Source organism: Anopheles moucheti, chromosome 2 (genome assembly GCF_943734755.1).
Source record: "Anopheles moucheti chromosome 2, idAnoMoucSN_F20_07, whole genome shotgun sequence".
Classification (NCBI taxonomy): Eukaryota; Metazoa; Arthropoda; class Insecta; order Diptera; family Culicidae; genus Anopheles; species Anopheles moucheti.
In genome coordinates this window covers 99,687,182-99,706,124 of record NC_069140.1, presented here as the reverse complement: position 1 = coordinate 99,706,124, position 18,943 = coordinate 99,687,182, and the positions used below count along the sequence as shown (strand labels likewise).

General features: G+C 44.4%; 1 protein-coding gene across 1 annotated transcript; it reads left to right on the top strand.

Moving 5' to 3' along the window:
• The first annotated feature begins 13,166 nt into the window (after window positions 1-13,166).
• LOC128310651 (uncharacterized) lies at window positions 13,167-18,217 on the top strand. Its single transcript, XM_053047347.1, has 9 exons — window positions 13,167-13,383; window positions 13,450-13,822; window positions 14,875-14,976; window positions 15,053-15,166; window positions 15,227-15,559; window positions 15,677-16,262; window positions 16,325-16,456; window positions 16,537-17,796; window positions 17,863-18,217. The coding sequence occupies exons 1-9, from the start codon at window positions 13,239-13,241 to the stop codon at window positions 18,097-18,099; spliced, it is 3,282 nt and encodes a 1,093-aa protein (XP_052903307.1). The 5' UTR covers window positions 13,167-13,238; the 3' UTR covers window positions 18,100-18,217.
• Window positions 18,218-18,943: the final 726 nt, after the last annotated feature.

Genomic DNA, 18,943 nt, shown 5'->3' with positions numbered 1-18,943 from the left:
CCCGCTAATTACAATCATGATTAAGCTAAATGTGCCACTATCACAGAAATTGTCACCCTACCAAAGTCCCCAATCCCTAATCCCTAACGCGATGAGCAATTTCAGTTTAAGCAACACCGACATACCATCTAACCGGCATTGGAATCACCAAAACAACGATTGGAACGATCGCTCTTACGCATTTACGCCGCTCCCACACACCTACACAAAGTACATAAACATAAAGCACGCGTACGATGCGTGATAGCCACGACTCCTTTTTTCCCGCCTGCCCGACGAACCCGCGTTTGACAGGGCGCGAAAACCGCCATCACGAAAAACAGTCCTGTGGAAACATAAACGTGACACATAAAATCGCTCACGCGGAAAGCTTCTTTTAGGCTCCGTATTGTGAAATAAATAGCGAAAGATTCGAAGCTCCGGCGTCGAGATTCACCCGCGTACATGGCGTAGCACTTTGGCAGAGTGAGCATAATTACGCGTACGTGCGAGGTTTTATGCTTTATGTATTTGTTTATACAACGTAAATTGCCGAATGTCATAAAGTTTGCCCTGCCGTACATTTTCTTTTTCTAAACAAGCCTAAAAAGGGTGAATGCTGGGAGGAAGCTCAGCTCGAAGAATTTTATTTACGTCCTTATGGTGCTGTCGAACAAAACGAGAAAGGAAACGAACGCGAGCATCCTTTTCGCTTGGTGTGGAAAATGAAATAAAAACAACCTGCTGCTTGCACAGGGTCACAAACGATCGTAACATAAAACCGGCAACCATACATAAAAGAAAAATAGCGGAGAGCATAAAACAACACAACCGATCCTGGAGCAGCATAAAAGTGAGATCGTCCGCCAGAGAGAACACCGGCAAGCAGAGAAAATTTTTCCATTTTCCAGGGAAAATCGTTCCGCTGGCGATACGGCGCGAGAGAGAGAGAGCACCTTTTTATGCTGCGCTTTTGGGAGAAGAAAAGTATGCCATGCTTTTTCGTTACATAAAACATTTTTCGGTAGGGATGAAGACCCAATGTACATAAAATCTGACGATACAGAGGTTTCCGCCCACTTTTTCCTCGCCAACGCTCGCTCACTTTGGCTCACACAATCGCGCTCTTTCTCACCTGTAGCAACGGGTGTTTTATTCATTTTTTCCACTTTTAGGATAAATTATTTTACCTACCTTTTTTTTGCAGAACCATTTTTGGGGAAAACTCGTCCGACTCGAGCGATTCATCGCTCACACACATACGCACTGAGGGCGCGCTGGAAAAGGCGTTTCCTTTAATTATTACATAGGTGAATCACTGATAACACGCGGTTGGCTTGCATCCTGGCGACGAACTGTCTGGCGGTGTGTGGTGAATAATGGTGGGAAACCCCGGTGCGTTCGTTCCTTCGACACCGAACCGCAACCGGCACTGTTGCATGTTTCACCACCGACATGACATTTCAAATGAAAGTGAAGAATTGATGGCAACGCCCCGGATCGGGGTCTTTTTTCTCATTTGTTTACTACCTGTGGGAAGGTAAAATCTCACCCCCCAACGGTCATTGATCAACCAATTGGAGGTTTCGTGCGGTGATGCTGTTGGCCCGGTTTGCTTCATCTTGTGCAAAGATTAGAAGGAAAGTTTACCAAAAGCGACGTGATGGGAACTTGCAATTACTTGTAGAAGTAAGCAAATTTAAAGATTTCCATTTTTAAAGTTTACTCAAGCGTACAATTTCACTTTCAATTTCGGACTCGGTACATTAGTGGTCGAATGGTGTGTTAACTAACAAATTGGGAAGCAAAAAAATCTTAAGATTCTTACAAATGTTAGATGGTTTTTCGCCAATTATTCAGTGCTTTTATCATCAAGTCATTTTAAAAGAAGTTTTCAGTTGATTGCTGTAACAATCCTGCAAAAAAGTATTCCTAATTAATTATGTAAGTTAAATGTATTTGTAAATCAGTTTTACTTCTGTTGGACCGTTTGATTAACGCCGAGATGTATGCAATATATTTTAAGATAGGTTAGTTAAGGAATTTGTAAGATTAGTAACTGATCATGAATAAAACAAAAAGGAATAAATGTTTTAATCCAGCAGCAGCTGCTGAAAAGCATTTCTCAATTTTCTGAAAATTGAAGGCGTTGAGAAATTGATTGAGTTTGGTGTAAGAAATGATCAACACTTTCTATGTTTAACTCTTCTCAACATTGCTTAAACGTTTAACCAATTTTTAGCTTGAGAAACGTCTCGAACTAAGCACACTCTATTTACCAAATCCTTCACAATCATCAGCATTCATCACACCATCACCATACATTACCCCAAAAACCCAATATAGTTAAATTACCCATCAATTTTGCTTTGCGGTACGATGACAATTGATGCAATGATGTCGTCTGTGTTGGCTCACTATCATTTTTTGCTCCACTTCTCGCTTACTGCTCGTTTCCATAGAAACGCCATTCCATTAGCAAAGCTAATGCGTTTTTCTCAACGGCGTTTTGTCCGTTGTCCTTTTTTTTGCTGTTGGTCGGATCGGATCGGTGCAAAATTGGCTCTGGCAGGCCGTAGCTGGGCAAGAAATTTTTCTTCACGTGTCAAAATATTCACTTAACGATGTTATTCACCAAATTGACAAACGACGTCACACGTCGGGGTGCCAATTTCAACCGAGCACGTACCACGTTGCGTGCGTTTTGAGTTCCGTTTTCTTCCTTTCGCGAATAGACTCCCCAAGTTCTTTTTTTTTGTGGATGGAAGATTTTCGGATTGTGTGTGCGTTGGGCAGTGTTTACTACCATTGACTTATTGCATTATGGCACGCATTAGGTGGTACGCATACGTGTTCTTGCCGGCGTGCCGGTTTGCAGCGAAAGAAAAATTCACATGTTACGCCCAATGCCAGATGAGGCTCTGCTTGTGGACGTGCATGACAACGAACCGAAGCCCAATATCTGCCCTGACTCGCCCTCGTCCGCAGAAGCACAACAATAATGTTAAACATGAGCCCATAAGCGATGGGAAGAATTTCGTCCAAATTTGCCAAATATGCATGTCATTCTCGGTTCGACACAAACGAGCTCTTGCTGGGAGAATGTGTGGGTTGGTAGCAAGGTGTCCGGGGTTGAAATTCGTTTTCTAAACCTTCGAACGAGTAAATTCAATTGGGTGGAAAAAATATGCCCAACCTTACACCCGAACGCCAACTGGTGCAACCGGAATCACCCACCATGGTAATAGGCCGGTTTCATTTTGTTGTCTGTTGCTTTTTCTTGAAGAATATTCTTCCACACATTCGCGACGATGGTTTCCGATTGTAAGAATCAGAATGAAAATGGTGTTCTTTGCGGGCTTGAATATACAGAACTGCGCTGATATCTCCAGAAGATATCTCAAAGGTTATTTTCCAATAACATAAACGTAAGAAATTATGACTCTTGACACAAATATCGCTAAATTTAGGATACAAATAAGCAAAGCAACAACATACTAACTAAATGACATAGCATCAGTTTATCTTCAAACATTTAAACTTCTATCCAAAAATACTATAGGATAGAATCTGTTTGAACTTAGTGAATTATTTTGAAAGAAATTTGATCATAAATGAAATTTAAACATGCAACTCTTCGTCAGAACTGCTCGATTTCTCTATTCTGTTGTCTATTTTCCGAAATCGCAAACGATCGTCCGCCCATGTTCCTTCTTCTCTTCATATTAAACGATTATTCTAAGTGTATCCTACAAAGTTTGTTTAAGTGATCACTATCATCATACAGGAAAATTGAAGGTATCGAGCCATTGCATCATCCTGTCTCGGTTGATCATACAGGAACAGAAATGGGATCTCTACAGAAACAACTTACTTAAATACAGATTCAGATCCCAGCGATCACAATGACTTGTTAGAAGACTGTGATATTTCATACTGGTTCAGGTTAGTAGGAACCTCCAAGGACCCGACTAGATTACATGAAGTCGAAAGCGAGAGAGTTGCGAAACAATAGCTCCAACGTTGCCGCGACACAATCCGATTATTCGATGTATTTCACATCGTCCAAACTGCATTACATTCTTCAAATCTACAATCTGCATTAAATGTGAACAAAACACAGTCGACGCACGCCTTCATTCCCTTCACCGACCCACATCCACTAACAAAACACTTTCCAATTTATTTATTGTAATTGAATCAAACTTGTGACCAATCGTTTGGTAAAGTTCTGAGCCCACGGGCACATCAATTTTGTGCAGAGAGCCCTGTGGGGTCTCTTACTTACATGATGTCACCCGGCAAATGCATACCGATAATTGCTTTCAGTAGTTGCATTCGCATAATTTGAACCCCTCCTCCCCTCGCTGTGCCGGTTCCTTCCTTCCCGTGCAGCAGTGGGCAAAGTGGGCAGCGGGAAAAAAGGACCTTTCCCGAAAGAACACATTTAGACGCGATACGTGCGCACCGCTCTAATTGAATCGTACGGCCGCCAACGAGACTGGTCAGCTGGACGCCAGCTTAACCTGAGCAGCTCGGGGGTACTTTTTGCCCCCGTACAATGAACCCTAACCGAATGACAAAGCACACTTGTGTGGTCCGCTTGGTAAATGGCTGTTTTAAAAGGACGAGCGAGGGACAGTCGTGTGCACTGTGCACTTGTACGCTATATAACTGCACCAAAGCGCTGTTTTTTTGTCGCTCAAAGATTATTGCAAATAATTTCCCAACAAAAAATTTAACAGAAATTGTACGCTTATATCGGGCATCGGGAAAATCCACGTCTGCCCGGAAGCGAACTTCCGACCGTACCTTTTAATTTGCCTAATACCTGGGCAATTAGTTAAATTGGCTTCAACAGACGTATTTGGAATGGTGGTTTTTTTCGGTGATATGGAAAAAGGGGAACGGAGAGATAAAATGGAAAATATGATTTATGACCGCTCGCGACCGAATGGCAATGACTAACCAAATTCCACACAAAATACCAGGCGCCTCCATTTCCTGCCAAATGGGTGACAATTTAAAAAAAAAATCGTGGGGGAACTAATAATTTTGGCTGCACGGAACCACTTTGATACGAAAATTATTATCTGATTGAGACATTTATTTTGGTTTCATTCGGGAGGGTTTTTTTTTGTTTGTTGGGCGTACAAGAGAATATGTGTTCCATGCATGTGTACTTCGGTTACTTTTCATCTTTTCTATTTCCCCCAGGGCTTGGTGACCAAGACGTGTCAAGTGACCAATATGGAAGAATAATCAAACTTCCTTTTTATCCATCCCCCCCATCCAAACCACTGTTTGCTTTCTCCGAGGAAATCGATCCTACCACACTGCTGCGAAAAGGGACTCGCATTGAAGGTGGCGACAGTGATAAGTGATTTGTTGATAAGGGAAATCATACAATCTTTCCAAAGCGGACAAGCTCGCTCCGTGCGTTAGTCGTGATGAGCAACAGGCCACCGTTCGTCACACGAGTGGATGAAGGCTATCGGTTTCTAGGGTTTTCCCAACTCTCGAAGGTTATTTGCACTGCTATCGAAGGATGACCACGATTATTCCCTCCGGAGTGGCTTTTCCTGTGCCAGAGTAGCTCAAGATGGTAGTTTTATTAAGTCATTTAAGATATTTTCTTTGAATCTATCTTTGTATTTAGCGAAAATTCCTTGGATGCTTGGTAAGCAATTCATTTAATCATTGCACTCATGTAAATAAGCGAACATCCCATTCAAGATTCCAATAAAAATGGAAAAATACTGACGAGTCACCAGACACAAACTAAACCAGCGCACTACGGAATCATTGCCTGGCGCCAAACAAATGCAAAGAACGGAAGTACTTAGCAAACATCGTCACCATCCGACGACGAAGAAAATTCTCCACAATCCTTCCAGCACCACCATCACCATCATCATCATCGTCGAGTCGGCAAGATGATGGGAAGAGATTCTTCGAATATGAAAGGAAAGTATTTTACACGTCAACAGATATTGTAATAAATATGGTAATTATTATCCTGCTGAAGATGCTGCTGAACCCCCGGCACGGCCCGGGCCATGTTTTAATGTTGCCTTCATATGCAGATAATACACTCTGGAGCTCTGCGGCTTCTTCCAACCACACCCGGCAGAAACGGGAAAACGAATGAATTAAATTCACTCACACACCATTGACAAACCCATCGGCATGGATCGGGCATGGATGGCCTCCCCCGGATGGATGGATAGATGGATGATCTTTTGAAATTCCTTCGACGTTTTGTCTCCCGGTACACGATGGAAGATGGCTTCCGATAGGAAAGCAGGCAAGATTCATCGCACACTTCCCTCGAAGGCTCGTGTGACAAAAATACCTAAGGGAAATTAAAAGTGTGATAGAATGCTTTCCTTTGATAAATGAAAATATTGAGACACACTGAGCCGGGCCGACACACACCCGCACACAAGAATGACGGACAATTCTGCTGAGCGATAATAAGACGGAGCAACAGGAGCAAGATGTTTTGATGGATAATTTTGGTAGTAAATCGTGAATGTTAATGTAATAGCATTTTAATGAAGTGTGTTTAGCAATGCTTGCAGGAGTAAAGCTTGTCTTCTTCGCGGTAATTACCAAATTATATTAAATCATAGGTTTCATATCCAAACCGCATCCAAACCGACGTAAAACCGTTTAATCTTGCGGTAGTTCTTCTATGGAAATCTTTGGAAAATCTTTGGAAAAATGAGAGAAAAGCATCCTTTTCCTCATTTCAGAGTTTTGGTTGTGTTTAGTGATATTTTGCGAAGGGATGTCCACACCAGCATAATTAGTTTGTTTTTCAATCAGTTTTCCTTCATTAGGGTTAAATTAGTTGTATGTATTACTGATTAATGAAATCGATTTTATTTTAACTGCAAAGTGAACAAATTAATTCAAAAATGCTGGTGTCGTGTGTATCAATGCTAATCAATTTAATATCAATCAAAATTATTTCCTTTTAAAGCATGCAAGATGTATTATTAAGCATAAGATTTACATAAAAAAAACTCCACTCACCCCCAAAAAATGACACAGCTTGCTACTCCGCCTGCTTCTGCGTCTATTCGCTCTACTTCAAATCTTAATTCGAATTTCATAAAGTGCATGCAGTAAATGTATGCCCACTGTCCAACCACACCCGCTCGACCGAATCTATTCCGTTTGCTTGCTCTTTCTTCCTTTCTTTTTATTATCTTAGATTTTATTTTCAAGCCACGCTTCTGCTCTGTTTTCGACAACTATCATAATAATCAACACCATCATTTACATTCTTCCCATTTCTTTGCCAACAGCCCGGGAAAAACAACAGGGAAACAATACATCCCTCAATTGTCTGTCTCAACCCACAACTTTTTGTCCTTCTGTTATCAACCCCTCGCAGCGGATGACGAAGTGTCTTTTCGGCGAACGACGAAACAGTCCTTGCACAGTAAGTCATTGTCGATTATTGCTTTTTTCGGCTGAATATTCTATGTTCAGGACCTGGGTGTGAGTGCAGTTTCTCAGACTTCAAACCCTTTCACTCTGCAGGGCAAAAAGGATGTTGTTTACAGGAAGTGAAGCTTCTTCCAGTTGGGGACATTTGGAAGATCCAGAGAATCGGACCACCGGACGACAATGAGCCATATGATTGGGTGCTATCGTGAAGGAATCTTTCGTCGTGGCAGGAAACTCTTAAGTCAATTAAATTTTTCCACCCTTCTTGTTTCGCGTTTCGTGTTTACTCCCATAAACTACCGTTTGATGGAACGTTTTGTACGAATTCAATACAAAAAAAAACAAACGAAATTCAACCCCTTTTTTCACTTGCCCACTTTCCACAACCCAATAGAGCGGGGAATCGGTACGGAATGGGTAGCTGGGTTTTCATTTGGATTGACAACAAATGAGCTGTAATTTTTCGCTTTATTGCGCTTTGTCTTAGATTGAATCAAATTAGGTGCGATGTAAGATTAGTCATAATCAAACGGACGGACTGCGGTAGTAACAATTCAAATGAATTCTTTCATTAGAACCAATTTATCACAGCGTTAAAATTAAAGGATGCCTTGCGTTTTAGTTGATGTTTTGTTTTTTCGTTGCTATCAACGTTGCTATGATCATTTTTTTTTATTAAGTTTTCTATACTCCATTCTTAATCTCATTTTTGGTTAAACCATCGAAGTAGCAGCTGATTCGAATCTATCAAAATAACAGATGGGAGAAATATTAAAAAAGGAGGGCAGCATCATTTTCTTTCGCACTTAAAAAACGCCATGGATTGATAATTGGGAAAAGTTTAGCGTTAAAAACTGTAAAAAGTAGTATCGTAAAATTTTATGTGCACTTGCACGTTGCCTTTTGGGAAAATAAGCACCAAACGGGGAGGGTTGATCTTTAGTTTTCCGTTAGCTATTTGTGTTCTGTTTTAAAATCGCCAGCCTGTCCACTTGCTAGGGGTGAAAGGGAAAGTCGTCCGATTGCGGTTGTCGCTGAGCGGACAAAGATGACATTTCATCGCATCTGCAGCTAATGAGAACGTCATAACATTGATAAGACGATTGTCCATCCCCACGTTCCATTACAGGAAATGTCACCCACAAGTTGAGCTAACCTTTCATAAGAACCGAATATTCTGTTCTGCTTCGTCTGACCTCCATCCCGTACCATTCCCTCCCACCAACCGGGTGGTCTAATTAACCAATTAAACCTCCGATACGCTGCATGTTGCTAATCCTGTTTCGCTACCAATCCGGTGTAACCGTTACCATTTTCATGGGCGCTTAATTCCGACCAAAGCATCGGGCATAAGTGTTGAAAGTTTCCTATTTATTGCTATTTGCTTTTGCGGCAAGAAGAATAACACGCAGGCAGGGGGCGAACAAAAAAAAAGCCAAAGCGGAACAGGAAAACCGGGAAATCTCATCGTAAAACTTTCTCCCCGGTATTAATTCGGAGGAAATTGCCTCCGAGTGACTGCTGCATCGGGATGCCATCGAAGGACAGAGGAATGGTTCGTTACAGCCAATCTCCCCTGTACAACGGTTACACGGCTGGAAAGAAAACCCGGTGACAAAAATGTAACAAGTAGCAGGCAGACGTCGATGGGGATGGCAGAGTCGAACATTTGACGACATCCGTCCGTCATTTATCGAGTCTGCCCACCGATACGACGCTGAAAAGGGCACCCTTTACGAAACCGGAATACGCCTTCCGCGTGCGACTGCAAATGAAGATGAGTTGGCAATGTAATAACGTTGGCCCAAGCTTCCGTATGGCTTCCATCCCATGTACAGATCCTCCCTAGTCGGGCCCGCTGACTCTTATTAAGTTTGTCACGTTTACCTTTTTGATTATGCGACCGGATCGGAACGTATCTGACCTGAAACATGATGGTCGGCCCCGATTCGTCGCCCATTTCTAGTCGCGACTTTTGCCTTTCAACAGATTGTTTTGATTGAACATGAAATGGATATTGATTATACGGTGATTACCGAGCCCGGGCTTACACCTTGGTGGCAAGATGTCCGGATCGGGATGATTTTTCACGGATTTTTGTCTTCCCGTACCGGAATGGGGATTATGGTAATGGGCCATGTTGTTTGATGATGTTCGTTTTTTTTTTCTCAACCATCCCTTGATATCATTCAAATTCATTAATTTTCCATCTTCACCGTACACACACACAGCATGGGGTGAAGGTTGTACGTGCGACGACTAAATACACCACATGAAAAACTGCTCAGGCCGCCATGTGGCCGGGAAACAAATTATCAAATTAAAATCAACTGTCAACGGAATCAGGAAAGTCCGTGTCAGTGTCGTGAATGTACGCTGCTGTGCAGGGGATGAAGCAAGAAAACATTTTGTAAGCTAATTTGGATTTGTTTTAAATTCATAACTTCAACCGTTGTGGTTTTGTTGGAAGTTGATTTTGTTTTATGAGAAATGCCATACGGAATATGTCATTAAATTACTAAATAGGAAATAAAGTTGAAGAAAGTAAAGAAAAATCAAGAAAATCTACGAAAATGTCTCAATGAAAAACAAATCTTCGGAGAAAAAAAAGTAAACCTAAGAAAACAAATAACTAAATTTAAATAACGTGATGTTTTCCAACCAAATGAAATATAGTCACAAAATACAACAGACAACTAAACACTACAAAAGAAATACAAATGTAATAAGATAACAAACCACTGCAAAACAATAAGGATCAATTATTACGTACTTGGGCATTATTTAATGTGATTTATAAAACATCTGAACGATTCACACTCTACTTTTGGTATTAAAATTCTGTCCTAAAATTCTTTGTGGTTATTGAAAGTGTCATTTACTAAAAAGTACTATCCGAAATGCGTATCCGTGAACTCCTAGCTTCATCGTACAGCACAAGGAAACCCTCCACACACTCATTCGTGGGTTGGGAAATTTAATTTTCGTACTGTGATTTTTCCATTTGCATTTGCATGAGCGAACGATGAATGTGGCCAAGAGGGAACAACAACACCATATCAACACACCGACAAGGCAAGAAAGACAAACCGCGTCGCGAACGGCATACGGGCGAGAAATCGCTACCAACTACCAATGACCATCCATCGTTCTGTCCATCCATCCGCAACGCGTTCTTACGTTCCTTACTTACTATTTTTTGTTCTTCTGTTATTTTTGTGTGTATATTTTTTAAACAGGGTAACAAGTTGATTGTATGTTCACCATTCCAAATGCAGACCCCGTTTTTTTTTCTTGACTTCCCCACAACGGTACCGTCAGCGTTTGGGCAACTTTACCAGATGAAAGTGAAGTGGAATTTTTTGGGCATTTCCTTAATACATGTGAACACACAATTCGTTGGGTGTTTTTTTTCTGCGTTGTTGCTTTGCTGTGTTTCGCTAACGAAATTTTGCTAGTTGAATATTAATTCTATTAGCTTTTTTGTTTTTTGTTGCTAACAGTTGTTTCCGTGATTCCGTTGCACAGTTTCACCGGCAAACGGATGGACCGAAACGAAGTTTTGGGTCGTAATTTACCAATTGTGTACTTCGTACCCTGTCTAGCGATAAAATTAGATGTCCAATGCTGTGGATGAAATTTTGATCCCGGTCACGGCACCAAACCATGCCCTGTAGGCTTGCACTTTAGTGTAATAAAACTAATTGAATGAGAATAGAATTCAATCGTCCTTTGGTACACTGGAAATGAGGCTATTTTCAATAGAAGCTTTGCCTTGATGGAGGAAAATCGTTGAAGCTTAACACAATCGAGAAGACACACTCGTGCCATCAACTTCTAACTAAGACTATTCGCTTAATTACACTTAATATTCGGTTCATGTGTGAGAGCCCTGCTTGGCGTGTATCTAACGAATTTTATTAAATCTCGGTTTTGTCATGCTAGCGGACCCTAATTCTCTGCACTGTCGGCATATAAAACAATGCACTGTCCCACTACACGCTCATTACCGGCCCATTTGTTAGCCATAAATGGGAAAGTTTCCTTGTTGTGCCCACTCCACCTAGAAACCTTTAATCATCTTCACGCACACGTCAACTAATCCTTTTTCCTTGCGCTGGACTGTCCGAAAATTAGACACACAAATGTGACCGGAATCGATAAGTGTCTTTGTATGCACACCCACACACCCACACACACACACACCGGCAACTAACCCTTACGGCTATTAAACAAGGTTATATCTCATTAGGAAGATCTAATCCACACGGCACATCGCACGGCTCGAGGTGGCTTGTCGGTGTTTACTTTCCAAAAACGGATAACATAACCTCACACTTAACCTCCACACCCACCCACGCGGTGGCTTGAATGTCTCCTGGGGTTCGCTCTGCTGCCAGGAAACCGCACCGGACAGTGATCCTTCAAAGAAACAAGGCAAGAAACCCACCGAGAAGTGTCCTAATCCTTTTAATGAATAATTAAGTGAGAATTTGTTTCCTCTCTACTTTAGCCGTGCGGAGAAAATTAGTTTGTGGAAAAGATTTATTCGGGTTTAATAGCGTCTTAATGGGAAGGAGTGTTTCATGTGCTTTTCTTCGCTCCGGACTTGATTGTTCTACGAACGGTCGTGCGTAGGTTGGTGCCTTTGGTTGGTGAATCGGTGAAACGTTGTGCTACTGAAGGGTTAAGGAAATAATATTAGCTACGAGCAGCACACACTCAAAATGACTCAGTAGGCTATCCCAAAACAAACAGAAAAAAGTCTTCCAATGCTATTGCTTTCATGGAGCTAATTGTATTGCCATGATTATACCAGAATTTACTTATCTTGCCGAGCAGTCGGACAACAACGTCCGAAAGCAGCGTGGTATTCCCCCACAAAGCTTATCTGCATGCACGATCCAATTTGCGTTCGAATTGATAGTCCACATCAGCAGGCGGGTCACAAAGGGCCAGACACATGTACAAATACGCATACGCGCACGGTTCAATAAACAACAAAAACTTATACCCGTGTACACAATTTTATCTCGATTCAAATAAAAATTCCGAACGCGATTTCAAGTGGATTTCAGTGGCGCCATCTAGCGAGCGGTAGCTAAAACTGTATGAACTAACTCCTAAGCAAAGCAAAGGGCAAGGGAGTCTCATATTTTCCCTCTTATCGAGCAGAATTGAGCATGACGGAGCAATTAGCCTATTTAACACCCTGCCGCCTATTAGCGTGATACACAATGGGAAACAATTGCAATTAGCTTGCTTCTCATGATTAGACGAGGAGCTACTACTAACAACTTTAAGCTACGCTGTATAGACTATAAGTCTCTCCATGATACCAGATTGCAGTGATATCATTCGTCCACCACAGAGCCAAACTACTATCAAAGTGTTGGAGAAGCTCCTAGTCAGTACCATCTTATCAAAGAGCAGTTACACTACGATAAAAAAAGATATCGGAATTCGCGTTACTGTAGCGCACACAAGGTTGAGGAAAACAGATGGCCACTCTGCTCTGCCACATCTTTCACCAGTGTAATGGAACTTGCAAACGATAACAATTTCGCAGCGAAACTGCTACGCTTCCTTTCTGCTCTCTTTATCTCTAGGGGGATCGTATCACGCAACATGCACCTTTACATACTGCGACGAGTAAGCGCCTACTCAGATATCATTTTACTGTGAGGGTGAGAAGACTACACCGTGCTGTCGGACATCTCCGCACCGCGGTTCGGCGTAATATCGTAGCAACCGTAGACCATGCGCACGGGTGCAAAGTGACACACGACGTCAGCAACATGAGTGCACGGTACACCACAATTAGCGGGCTGCTAGGATTCGGCGAGCACAGTGGCAGCAGCGCAGCATCCCAGGTGGAAATCGAAGTACTGCCGGAACCAGAGGACACTGCGACAGCACCCGCAAGAAGAACGCGTAAAAGAGGTCAGTATCGAGCATCGGACTTTCGTACCATCCCGCCGTTATCTTCGCATTCTTCCCTGCCCACAGATAGCCTTCGGAAGATCAGCGTACGCCATCTGGTGAGCAAAATAGAAACCCGCGCCGTCGAATCGTTGGAGCGCAATTTCGGTGGACGGTTTTCAGCCCGACATCGGAAAGAGAAGCGACTGGATGAGCCTTCTGCTAGCGCGTCCACGTCGGGCGCCGTGGTACAGGCAGCCGAGAAGCCCACCAGTCCATCCTGGTACATGGTGCACCTGACGCCGGAAAAACGATCCAACCTTTCCGACGGTACGGCTTCCGCTCTCTCGCTCAGCTCCAGTGTGGCTACAGACGAGGACAGCGACAACAACGACAACGTCCAGCGGGGCGTTATCGGGGGCGATAAGATAACGGCAGATAGCGCTGAATTTAGCCAACGGTAAGGGAAATGTTTATTATGATGCACGTACCAGCGGACGCCTGGAGAGCCCCGTCCACGAGGGGAAGGGACGATAGATACAGCTGAACTACATTTAAGCATCGATTGATTGGCAAACTTGTACCATAGGAAGCAAGTGGCCACAGTCGAAATCCGCACAACTTCCGAGACAGCTGATTAGCTGCGCGCGGTGGCGGTTCTAAGGCGAAGAATTCGTTTTATCGTTACTTAATCAAGCTTTGATAGGCGGAATAGTGGAACTCACTAGTGGCCGTGAATGTGGCGAAGGTCTCGGAGCGGTTTAATGAACTCGTGGAATGTCCAACTTGACGGGGACGTGTTTTTGGTGCGTTACAAAGCGGGGTTGGAGTTGTGTGAGCTGTAAGTGTGATTAGTTGAATTGTATTGTTGAATTTTGACACAAATTCTAGCCGCTGAAAGTAGTGACGGTTGATGATTACGAATCAACATCGTTGATACACCAAGTGATTGAGCCTTACAGAGTGTTAGAAAGTAGTGTTAAGTTACGCTAAACCTCGTCAGTAAACTCCGGAATATCGTTAAACACTACCTGTAAAGCAATCGCGTTTAAGGGACAAAGTGCGCGTCATATGCGCATGACTCTTAAAATATACCAAACAATCCATTTCCTTTGCGTCACACTCAAGTCATTGCGTATTTCAGCCACAACTGGGTGTGATCGCGCCTTACTAATATCAATCACTCAGAACTCCGGAAGTTTACACGCCAAAAAAACACATTTTCAAACGCCCCTATGAGCCAACGCGAAAAAAAACACCTGGCAGCTGCTGGTATTGATCGAGTTGAATCAGAAGAAGAAAATATGACTCGTGTCTACATGAGACCTGCAGGTCTAGTTCCGGGTGCATTCAGGTCGCGCATTGTTTCAAATTGCTGCTTATCACGGCGAACTGGGCTCTGGCTTGCGGGGAAAGAAAAATGCGCCAATCGGGATTACACCACGAACGGTGTAGTACATTGTAGCAACGACAAATCCTAAGTGTGTGCTATTCGACTTTGTTTTATTGCAGATTGCCGAATGACAAGATAGCGGACGAGAAGCGCACCATGAAAACCGTACCCGGCACACCCAGCATTGATCGGGAAGATTCCGGCCGGTGGAGCATTTGTTCGTAAGTTATTGGAAAACATTCCTCATTCACGCCCTTGAAAATGTGCTTCTCCCCCTGACAGTGTCCTCTTTTCTAGTGACTTTGAAAAAGATTCTCTGCCGGACGTGGAGGACGTGTGTGACACCTGGAATGAGTTCATCTATCTGCGGCTGTCCGAAGACAACATCAAACATTTAAACTCCTACAGCCCGTAAGTGACCGAATCGCTGCTTCTAAATGCAGATCCGTAACAGAGATCTTCCAATTCCAGTGACTTCGAAACAACGCCATTCGATGAGTTCTACCAACCGGCAGAAGCGTCGAACACGATCATCTCTTTGCGGTTCACACCGTACGAGCTGCAGCGCATACTCGACGGACGCGGTCAGCCCGACGACAGCGAGGATGAGGACGACATACAGTCCCACCATTCTTCGCACACTTCCGACTCCAGTACCGACTCCGTGTTTGTGGATGCACGGCTGCAGGAGTTTTCCGAACCGCGCGCCACCCCGTCGGTGGATTCCCTCGACGAAGGTGTCGCCTTCCGAGACAGCCCGGTGGAATCGCCAGAACCGCATCTGCTTCCAAGTGATATTGACATGTAGCGTATTACCCAACACACCACATTCCACATCTTTGTTTTCAGTGCTTCACTATCAGCGGCACCCCCGTTATCACACTCGATAGCCGTGTGTATTGATTTGCTTTTCCGTTGCAGTAAAATCTCGTTCCTCATCGAGGAGCTGCTCGACACGGAGCGGAACTATATCAACACGCTCGAGAAAGGTATCGCCACCTACATTGACGGTGTGTTTAACGACCGCATGCCGCCGGAGCTGAGCGGGAAGAAGTATCACCTGTTCGGGAACCTGCAGTACATCTACCGGTTTCATCGGAACGTTTTCCTGCCGAAGCTGCTGACCGCGGGCAACGATGTGGAGCACATCGCCGACGCATTCGTGCACTTTCTCGACAATGAAAGCTTCTACGGCTACATACTGTACTCGATGTATCATCCCAAGTCGCAGCGACTGTGCGAACAGCACATCGAGTTCTTCCGCGAACATCAGCAGCTGCACGGCGATAAGCTGGGCGTGAAGAGTTTGATACTGCAGCCGATTCAGCGGCTGCCCCGGTATCAGCTGCTGCTGGCCAGCCTGTTCAAGCAGCTCGTGAAGAAACCGGGCGCCATCAGTAGAAACACCCAGCTGCACAAGGTTTGCGTGGCGGAGAAGCGTCTCCAGACGCTGATAGGCATTATGAACGAGTCGGTCACGATCAACGATATTCTGCAATGTGAAAAGGTGAGGCATACGATCGATTGCGTGATCGAGTGCATTTCTAGTAACGCTTGCACCAATTCTAGGCACACGACGATGAAGTTGAACTTGGTTTCGGAGTTCCCAAGCCGGCCGTCGTACTCAAGAACCAGAACCACGATAATCAGGTGCTGTTTCTGTATCCTAAAGACAACGAAAATGTCGATCACAACAAACCTGTAAGTATCTGCACCGCGTGCATTTAATACCTTCAGTGACAATGTCTGACAATTTTGACTGCATTTTCCGCATTTTCCAGATCAACATTCTTCATCAGGGTAAATTCCGCAGTGCTTTTCCCGTGTTCATTCACGATCTGCGACTAAAGCGGCAGTATCAGGGCCGCCTGTTCGTGTTCGAACGCTGTGTGTTCTACGCCGAACAGCTCGAAATTAAGTCTCTTATGTACCGGGGTCACTACACGCATCAGGAGATTGAGTTTGACTTTAGCAACCGACAGATCTTGAGGCTTTCCTCGCGTCGGCACGACCGGTTGGAGATAGAGGTGAAGATAAACATACAGAACCCGGGTAAAACGCACCTGCCGGACATCATGATGGCGATCAAGACGATCATCGATCGAAGAGATCAGCGGGAGAGCTTCGCAATCGATTCTGCGAGCGATGCACTGTCGACAGTGCGGGACGCATTTACCTGCCGGAACTCAAGCTTCCGCAGTAGCATCTCCAGCACGGCCAGCGATTCCAGCTTCTTCAGCGTGTTCAGTGGCCCCACGAATGGGGATATTCCCGAGGAAGAGGATGCTACCACCGCGTCTCAACGAGCCGGTAGCGTCCTATCGGAATGCGGTTCGATCGAAGCGATGCTCCACTTTCAACAGCACTTTGAGCGTTCGCTCGAGGAGTGTACGAATCGGTACATCCGCACCCTACCGGACGATGTCGCTGGACAGCTGGAGGAGATGGTGGAAATACTGGACGAGATGTTGACCGTGCAGCGGGCCATCAATGAGCGGCTCTTCGAGCAGGAGTACGAACGGCTCAGCTTCGACAGTGATCTGCAGTACTTTTGCCGCGTGTTTCAGGACTGTTTGCGACGCAGCGAGTTCGACGTGTTTCTCCGCTACGTCGAGCAAACGAAGCTGGTCGAATCGATGCTGATGAGCTTCGAGCAGTACTCGAACAACCAGTCGAAAGGAGGCGCCGCTGGATCGGCGACATCGCTCTCGATCGACGCCTTTCTCTACCTGCCGATCAAGTACATCAATCGGTGTCATCAATTTTTGAGCGTTATCTGGAACCAAAGGGACGAGGATCGGACAGCCAATTCCGGGCTCAAGCAGGCTGAGCTGCAGTACGTACACGATCAGATGGCTCTTATCCAGCGGCGTGTGAACGAGAATTATCAAATCCGACAGCTGATCATGGACGTACAGTTTCTCAACGAGATCGGGCTGGTGAAACACTCCGAGATCGTAAAATTGGAAGGATCGTACGCACTGTTTCGTTTACTGCTCACTAAAACGGGTCTGCTGTGCATGAAGATCAACGCCGAACAGGTAAATTGGTGCTGGGGTTTCATGTCTCATGGAATGAATAATAATCCCCTTCCCAACATTCCACAGCATAAAGTCGAAACGTACAGCAGTGTCACGTTCTACTGTCCCTACACGAAGCTATCGGCCCGGACGAGCAAGCGGAAGGGCAGCGTTTGGTACGTGTACTTGGACAGTCGGAAAACAACACTGATCTTCCCTTCGCGGCACCTGCGTTACCTCACGGTCGAACAGTACAACACCCTGTCCACTCAGATGAAGCAGAAGGAGCGCGAAAAGCGGCGATCATTTTTCTACGTGACCTGATGATGTCGATGGTTTCGGTTGACACAGGACACCTGACGCATGGAACTCGTGATACTAGTGTGTGAGTGTGTTAACACGGCAGTGCCGTACGGTGATGTAATCGATAGTCAGCAATAAATTATTCCATCATTCTACACACGGCGGGGAGTCCCAGTTTTTGTTTTACTTCATTGGGGGAAGGAAACATTTGTGAGATAGGAAAGGGATACTTCGAGGAATTCATAACTGACACCGCAACGATTTGCTGATATCGCTAATGTGTCCAAAAACCAATAAGGTCGCGCTGAGTCATCGATATCTGATACATCGGCTAGCCTAAGAAGGGTGTTATCTGCCCGCGATAACACCCACTTTTGGGAGGAAAAGTCCACCAGTCACGAACTGAAAAGTGCACCACCACGGACACTTGGACGTAGCGTGGGTATAGCGATCACATTGCTGTGTGTTGTGTGAAGCGAATGAAAGCATGAGGAAAATTCAACTAAAACGGAACCACGCCATTAAGCGTTAATTTGGAAAGAACTGTACCCATCATGCCAGGGGATCACACCCCTGGAAGGGGTTGGAATGGATGTGCGAGTGTGTTATCTTCACAGCGCCGTGTTGGAATTATCGCATGGAATAACATATGTCCCGAGTTGCGCGCTGTAACGATATGTTCGATTTCCCAAAACTTTACGTCAATAAGTACTAAAGTATTAAAGTATTAAAGCACCTTTTTTGCGTGATAAAAGTCCACTTGAATGTCTACGCCAAGACGACATTGTTTGAACTTTTCACAATCAATTTTGAATATCTAATTCCCATGTACGATCAGATCTTTATAATGGACGCCTTATTAAGT

Bases quoted from the DNA above. Each gene is read 5' to 3' on its own strand.
- LOC128310651 (XM_053047347.1), top strand. From the start codon at position 13,239: ATGAGTGCACGGTACACCACAATTAGCGGGCTGCTAGGATTCGGCGAG. The intron at 15,167-15,226 runs GTAAGTGACCGA...TTCCAATTCCAG, and splicing joins CATTTAAACTCCTACAGCCC to TGACTTCGAAACAACGCCAT. The intron at 16,263-16,324 runs GTGAGGCATACG...CACCAATTCTAG, and splicing joins ATATTCTGCAATGTGAAAAG to GCACACGACGATGAAGTTGA.